The sequence below is a fragment of the Anser anser genome (genome assembly GCF_964211835.1).
Source record: "Anser anser genome assembly, chromosome: 3".
In the NCBI taxonomy this organism is placed as follows: Eukaryota; Metazoa; Chordata; class Aves; order Anseriformes; family Anatidae; genus Anser; species Anser anser.
In genome coordinates this window covers 32833293-32841762 of record NC_139722.1, presented here as the reverse complement: position 1 = coordinate 32841762, position 8470 = coordinate 32833293, and the positions used below count along the sequence as shown (strand labels likewise).

Sequence of the window (8470 nt, the reverse complement as noted above, 5' to 3'; positions counted from 1 at the left end):
AACAGTAAGCATGGTCAGTACTTTTCAAATCATTTTTATTAACAACAATATGGATTCAACTTTGTCAAGAAGTTACAATTAACATTGTAATGTACTGGCTAATGCCATTGCAGTGTCAGTGGAAGCAGCCTTCATAGTTTCTAAACCTGTTGCAAAGCTGGCTTTTTATCTTTAAAAGAAGTAAAAAATGCTTCCAATAGCAAGTGATACTGAGTATGTCTGGAGTTGTCCTGTGTGTAGCTGAGGGAATGGCCACATCTGCATTCAGATGAATGAACAGGAGAATGTTACATGCTTCCACTGACGCTGCAGGGGACAATTCTTATTTCAAAAACCAGTTAACTTTTTTTTAGACAGTGACAGCACTTTGTGTCATGTTGTAATCCATTTGAATTAAGTCGATTAACACACTTAAAAAAAAAAAAAGTGAAGCAGAAATATCTGGGGCAAATTCTTTTCTGACCTGTATCTCATTCAAACCTAATGATTCTGTGATAATCCAAAAGGATTGTATGACATATGAGTCAGGATAAAAGTTGGCCCAGAGAGGCAAGTTCATTCCTGGTATAGGTGGGTTCAGTTCCTTTAAGGTCAATGGAACTGAGCCTGGTTATCCCAATGAAGGCTGAACTTCACCCAGTTGGGCAGTGAATTCATTGAAGTCATTGAAGCCATCCAAGGATGAATTTAGCCTCAAGTACTTAAACCCTTTTTTTTTTTTTCCATTCATTTGCTGTTATATTTTCTTTTCCTGCTTACTCCTTGTTTCTGATTATTCTCCTTTTCTCTGTGCTTTTTAAAAATGTCCCTTCTCTTCTTCCCTTTTTACATCAGTACTTTGTGCGTTATCTCTTATATAGTCAATGTGACATGGGTAAATTCAGCTAAGTATTAGTTTCCTCAGGAAATAATTGGAATATTACCATTTTCACTTTAAACAGATGCCCAGCAAAGTAAGGAATTGAGTCTCAGCTCCCAATTCAAGAAAAATTCTTACTGAATTCAGTAGAATTTTTGCTTGCGTAAGGATTGCAGTTCCCAATCCAGAAATACTACTGTACATCAGATGTTCTATTATACATCAGCAATTCAGTATGATTTGACTTATCACAGAAGAGCAGGTGAATTACTCATCACCATACTATAATGAGAGCAGTCAGTCACTTTAAGTAGGATTATCTCAAAAACATATGTAACAACCGTGGGCACTGTGAATAAAAGTGTATGATCTTTGCAATCTTGAACCCTAGGCTAAAACACTATATTCGTATTTAAATAAAAAGTATAGATCATATAAGCCAGGAGCAAATACAAATTCTTAAACAAATAATAATCATCAAAACTATTCTTTTCAGTCCTCTCTTCAATCAGATACAAGAAACATGCTGATCAGAAAACAGTTATTTGGATAAGGCTTAATTCCTGAAGCTCTTACTTAGGTTCAAATTCTCTCTTCAACAACCCTCAAATGGATTGTAAGTCAGAAAAAAAATTTGTCCCTGCTCACAAAAAATTCTTATTAGGTATCGTGAGCTTGAATTTAATAAGCAGCTCAGGACAAGACTTGAAAAGCCATACAGGTCCTTCTTTTGTGAAACCAATGAATGACTGTCAGTCATGACACTGTCATTTAAAGAGAGAGCATAGAAACAGGAAACTCTTGATGAGGAAATATGAGCAAAGCTTATAAAAATCCAAACAAACAATTCTTCCTCTCCAGAATTTCATATATTCACTACTCTTTCTATTTTCTATCAATATTATGTTAAAAAAATCCTATATGATAAGACTTGCAGCTACAAAAATAATAATGGTGAGCATAAAAGAAAAAAAATCAGGATTTTAAACCATAATTTGAAAAGATATGATCTTCTGGATTTATTAGTACTTTGTAAAGACATTAACATTTTCATACATAATTTATAGAATTCATTCTTTTGTGCACAACATTGTATTAAATAAATTAACTTAAAATTAGAAGGACTCAAGCATGTCATTTAAGGCAAAAATACCAAGTTTCCGTGAGATAAATTATCAGCAAAACCCAAGGCCCTGCTTCTGGTACTGAATGTGTACAGTCAGAGCCAATGCCAAGCTCTCCCATTGCCTCCTGCCTGGCTCAATGGGGGTGCAATGATCTGCTCGTGCAGATGAAGGTGGAAGATTGGAGGCCAATTCATGATGCCTTTAGTTTTCTGTCTCATCAGGAAGGGAAAGGGAGTTCCGTTACTGGCACATAGTTGCCATGTGCCTCATCTCTTGCTCCTGGCCTGGACCTAAGGGCAGGTTTATACTTAGGCTGGCAGGAGGCTTCATTTGAAAGGCAAGAAAGGCACCATAACCCATTAGGGAAAAAAAAAAAGAAAGAAAGAAAAGCCTAAACACTTGTGAGTTTTTAAGTTTTGGATAGTACTTTAAACTTTTAGATTTGCCTGGCCGAACTGCAGACATTCAAATAAGTTAATAGTTAATTGAGATGTGGAAAAAATGTATCTATTTATCCTCACAAAATTACTGTTGTAATCAGGCGTTAGCATAACCAGACTGCACAGTAAAGAACACAGGAAAGGCTGAATGTGGTAAATTATATGGCAAATCAGTGGTGAGGAAATTGTGCTTCAAGGTGTCTTTCAGGATTTAACAGCTGAAGTTTGCTCCGGTGTGAGCCATGGAGCACAGTGTACCATCCGTGGACCCCATATAATGACACAATATATACACTCTACAGTTTGCATGTACTTTCACATAATAAGGTTATCATGTAATATCCAGGAATACTTCTGTAAAGGAAATATGGAAGCAGAAATTACAATGGATTCATAGTAAACAGATCCTTCACGATACAATCTACAGCGTTTAGCCATGATTAAGACTGGAGTGACGTTTTTGATGTACATAGTAAGTTCCCAGCAGGTCTGGGCCTTGAGATAACACTGCCCTGAGTGAGCTGGCGCTGGCACCCCCATACATTCACTGTTCCTGCTGCTAGAGGAAAGCTGAGCCCGAGTCCAGTTGTCTACAAGCCTGCGGTGCAGGTGGGGTATAAATCTGGGGGTATGCAACACACAGAAACCTTGTTCAGCTGGGAAGAGCGAGAGCCTGGTTAGGCTCTGCAAGGGTTCTTCCAGTGGTGAAACCTTGCTGGGGATGTGCAGATAGGCACTAACACTGCTCCTACGTCTCAGCAGGAGTGAAGTGTAGGTAGGATAAGAAAAAAAGAGGATGTATCAAGCAGGAATGCTCAGTCTGATGTAGGCTTTGGATTTGAAAACTCAGGTTTTAGGAGGAAGGAGTCTGAAGGTCCTTTCTTGGAAAGTTCTCAAGAAATGACTGCGGTTGGGACACAGTGTTGAGCTATAAGAATGTGACCAACTTCCCTCTCTCCACCTCTCCTTTCACTAAAAAGAAAAAAAAAAAGAAGAAAGAAAACAAAAACAAAAAAGCAACAACAAAAAAAGCAAAAACCCAAAGCACAAAAAAAAAAAAACCAAAAAATCTGCCTTCAATTTTTTTCAGGTAAAGTGGTCTTCCCTAGTTCTATTTCCATTTCTGGTTGCCTATATGGCCTTTTTGGAAATAGTACTCAAGTACTCACTGACAGGCTGGTATTTAAAAAATATTTTTGCCTCTTTACCTTTCATCCTTAGTTTTCTGGGATCATTTCTCTTCTTGCCCACCTAAATCTCTATTTTTTTTTCTTCACTGTTTGTGTTGTGTTTCCCTCTTCCCTGTTCTGTCCTCTTTAGTTCTACTGTGCATTTCAGTTCCTCTTCGTCCCTCCCTTCCCAGCCTTATGAAGTACCGTCACGGCATCAGGTAGTGACTGTGAGGAAGATTGCCAAAATCTCCTCAGAAGGAAACATTGCTTCTGCAACGAAGGCAGTGCCTGTGCCTTTCCCTCACGTACTGCTGCCAAAATGTTTCGGATTTACGAGACAGCTCCTCAATGAGACCGGAAGAAGGAGAGATTCCCCTGAATTCTTAGTGCAGTCACCCAAATTATCCACTTTTGAGGCCAGCCCCGACCCTTACAATACAAACTTTTTGTAACAAAAGAGCGTTCTTGTTATAAAGAACAATGTGACAGTAGTGGTGTGTCGGGTAGTTTTGTCACAACACTAAATCACCAAAAATCGGACGGATATCAACATACTGTTTTTCAGAGTTAAAAATAACTGATTGCTGATGAGCTCATGTGTGTATCTTGCAACTGGCAGCCATTTCTAATCCCATATATCTGGTTTCCTTGGTACCTTGCTAGCAGCTGTAGATAATTTTTTGTTGTAAACATAAACTATCGTTAAATCAGGACATATATATATTTAATTAGTTCAGAAGCAAAGTGCTTTAAAACTTATGTTTTTTACTTCTGCCTTGTAGAAACGGCACTAGGTCTAAATGCTCAAATTTTTGCTTTTTGATATATCCTGCAGCATTAGCTTTGTAGGCAACTCTCTATTTAAACCTACTGTACTACACGAAAGGCTGCTGTACTGTAGGTATAAATCTGAATTTTAGCCGTCACTTAAACATGCATTTTCATGCAACTAGAAGATATGGGCTCATTCAACTGCTTTTCAGATTCATCCTGATTTTTGTGATTTTATCTTATTAAAAAGGTTTTCAAAACAGTTCATGCTATATGCATGACTAGAGGAATGACCCAGCCAATGAAGAAAGCCCACAAGCTGTTATTTAAGTTTGACATGGAGCAGACTGAGTGCTTCTGTACCGTCCCCTGGCTTGCAAATGTTTTGAGATGATCTTGATATTCCAGTCCTTACAGAGTCAGTAGAGAGAGTTGTTTCCACTAATGGTCGAGAGATGGCTTCAGTAGTCTCTGTTCCTGCCTCTGTCTCCAACTCTTCATCAGTTATAAATAATTTTGACTCCCTCCATTTGGAGTACACGTCTTGGCTACCTCTTGAACCACTGGAGTCACTGCCAGTAATCTGTACATTAAGTTCCTCTGTCGATTGTATAAGGTTTTGTACAGATAAAGATTTTCCTAAATCCATTTGCACCACAGGTTTAACTGAGAGCAAAGGTTCCCCTTCTGTATCCAGACCTTTTCGCCATGCAAGATCCTTTGTTGCACTGGGCTGCGCAACTTGTCCATTATCCTTTGATGCAACAAGGCAAGCGGTGACATCAGAAATATTTTCCTGCGTGGTTACAGGAATAATGTGAACGGGCTCAGGCCTATTAATATGCTTCATTGATGAGAAAGGTGGTATTTGTAATGTTGTTGGAGTTGCTGGCTTAGTTGCCTGGTTTATTTGGTTTGATGTGTTATTAGCTGTTGTAGGTCCATCGTTTGGCACTTGCGTTGCTTGACTATGCATAGCTGGACTATAAGCATAGTAAGCCTGAGTGCTAAATTCATTTGGTGTCAGTATAAGCTGTAGGCCACGAGGCAGATTGGCACTGGCTGATCTGGATACACATCCACTAATTTGTGCAGAATTAGACAAATCTTTGCTGTCCGATGGACTTTGATAATCAGAAGTCTGCTCACACTCGAAAGCTGGCATTTGAAATGAAGCCAAAGTGAGCGCTGATGCAGATCCTTTTCGCAAAACTTGTTGATAAATATCTAACAGACAGTCCAGTTTTGACTCAATGGATTGTACCTACAGGAGGAGAGGAAAAGGTTAATATTAATGCAAAATATTAATTTTAAATATTTGGAACCCAAGCAAAAGGAGAATGTAGCTGCTGAAGAGAAAAATGTTAGGAGCTTGATACAAGGTATTGACTCATTAAAAATAATGTCAAAAGACTGGTAGCTATAGATTTTTCATAAGCAAGCTGATAAAAAGAACCAGTACCTTGCAATTTTTCTTTTCTTATTTTTTCTGCACATGGAACACAGTTGAAGTAATATGATTCATGTATCTTTTATGTCAATGTGTAAGTGAAACAGGTATCAGAAAAAAATATTTTACCTGTTCATCATTTGAAACTGGCGATAAAATAGACAAAAGTCATGAGCAACAGCAGAGCAAGACAAAAGCACAGTCACAGATGATCATGAAGACTCTACCTGTTTTTCCACCTTCACTACACGCCCTAACATACTGAGGTCATCAGTTGTCTCATTCTCTGCCGTATTCTTTTCTCTGCTTCTTTTATCTGCTGTGATCTGTCCTTTCCCAAGAATTTGGTCAACACTGTAAGAGAAATTAAAAGCTACCATGATTCCTGAAAATGGTGATAATATGGAAGTGTTCGCTCAATCCATACATTAAGCACTAATATCACAATCCTTCAGAAAAGCACCTGAGAATGGAGGTAACTATATTAGAAAATTAGGAAAAACACGAGAGACTTTTGAGCATTTGGACATTAGATCACAGACAGCTTTTCTTTTATGTTGGCACTAAGTGGGGGCCAGAACTTAGCCATCAACTGGAAGAGCCAGGGCTGGGCTTGCTGGGAGGCAGGTGAGCGGGTGCCTTCCCCAGCAGCCTGGTGTTGGAGAGGAACAGACGTACCAGAGACCACCCTCAGGTCTCCCTTCAGAGCATCAGCATTGAGTCCTGGGGAAGCTGTCAGTTTTAAGGAGGAGTCTCAGCCCTGATGCTGCCAGCAATACACATGATACAATGGTTATTTTATTAGTGCTGGGAACTGAGAACATAAAAACAAGTTCCCTGACCCAGTACGTTACATGTAGTTCCCGATTTCTTTCATGTGAAAAGAGAATGGCTAGGGTGGGAGAAAGGCAGTTAACAATGATGACTTCATCCTTTTGGTAGCCTCCTGACTAAGTTCCCTGTTTATGAATAAACTTTCCAGATAAAAGATAACCTTTTTGATCATTCAGGCTTCCATCTTCTGGGGACAAATTAGATACATGGTGTTTTGTTTGTTTTCACACACAATTTAATTTCTGGCTCAGCTGTGTTCTGAACACAGCTGGGCTGAAGCATGGATTGCAAATTGTGCCCAAATATAACACAAAAATGTTAAACGTTACTAATCATTGTACGGTGAATGGCATAACCAGATGCTTATGCAGAGGAGAATTTATTGTTTCCATACCGTGACTGTAGACTCTTGATCCTGCATAACATGTCTAGATGGCCTGCTGAATACTGTTCAATGACATCTTTGACATCATATGGACGAAGTGTTTCCTTAAACTTTCTCTTTGCAACGTGAAATTTCATAATTCTGGTGAAAAAGCATTTCGCAGATTAATCTTCACAGCAGTTGCAAAACAATGCAATATATTCCACTGTCAAAATGTTGTCAGATGGTTTCTTTTTACATTGAAGATAGTTTCAATACAGCTCAGGCAAGTGAATTCTTTCACAAAATTGTTTTTATAAGTACAGATTTTATAATTACATATGCGTGGTAGCTATCCCTTTGAATTTTTATGTAACAGAGATCACATAGCATGATTTTAAAGAGTGCAGAGCATGTTTAGTTTATCAGTATACACCTATTCTGCTTTTTTATGCTAGCTTTTTTATTTTTTTCCTGGTGCTCATTTCATGTCCTTTGCTTTCCAGTTTGAAAAATTTTAAATTTAGGCACCCAATTCATTTTTCATCAATTTTTATTTTTAATTAACACTCAGGCATACATATATGTATATACATATATACATACGTGTTTTTAATTTATACAAAGATCAACCTTTGCAGTCAGAAGAGAATTTTTCATGTTTGCTCTACATTGAAGTCAATGGGAATTATTGCTCTATTATAATTAGATTACTTTTTTTTTTTGTTGAATTCTACTGCAAAAATATTATGTATGGGATAACAGTACATGTCCAGCATTGATGTATGGCATATGATTTTTTATGTGAGACTTGTACAAGTTTTCTGTGATGCTTCTGTGGAAAAGTGATGCCCACTGGGTAGCTGTTCTTAGGATGAAAAGCTTGATATTAAATTGCAATTTTGAAATAATAGAAGAGACAAATTTGGAAAGCAAATGACAGTGAGCAGATGGCAGTGATTATTATGCTGTGTATTTAGTAGCTGTGAAAGAATTAACGATAACAAATCCAAAACACTGTCCCGTAGTAATAGTTTAGTGGAACATCAGGAAAACCATACCTTGTATAGTTAGGACAGACATTATGATACGTAGAGTCTGATTAAAAGTGCATAGTGAACCTCTACCAATTTCAGTATTATACACAAATGTTCTTTCAAATAATATCTGTTTATTCCCACAGCGCTCAGGTTGTTGATATTGCCCATTCTGGTAACTTCCAATTAAAAATGAGATTGCTTGTCACTAGTATAGAGCTTGAATTATGATTCTGATGATAGAAATTAAAATGGAAAAGGCCTGTTAAGAGCAGTCCATCAGTTTGACAGTTCAGGACTGATCTCCATGAAGTTTTAAATATGTTGGATGATGATGCACTTTCCTCTTTTCCATTGTGAGACAGTTCTACAGACTAATAGCTTTCGGTGCCTTTTGTAATCTGAAGGTCTCTGAA

At 37.9% G+C, this 8470-nt stretch overlaps 1 protein-coding gene across 6 annotated transcripts in view; it reads right to left on the bottom strand.

Annotated features, from left to right (window-relative positions):
• Positions 1–18: 18 nt before the first annotated feature.
• The window catches only part of KCNQ5 (potassium voltage-gated channel subfamily Q member 5), a 291688-nt gene continuing 283236 nt past the window's right edge, over positions 19–8470 (bottom strand). For all 6 annotated transcript variants that reach the window (XM_083830126.1, XM_083830130.1, XM_083830127.1 and 3 more), the window contains 3 exons: positions 7048–7179; positions 6047–6173; positions 19–5633 (listed from right to left, as the gene is read on the bottom strand). In XM_083830126.1, the coding sequence (XP_083686252.1) occupies positions 4692–5633; positions 6047–6173; positions 7048–7179 (1201 nt within the window). In that variant the 3' untranslated portion in view covers positions 19–4691. The remainder of the gene's footprint in view (positions 5634–6046; positions 6174–7047; positions 7180–8470) is intronic.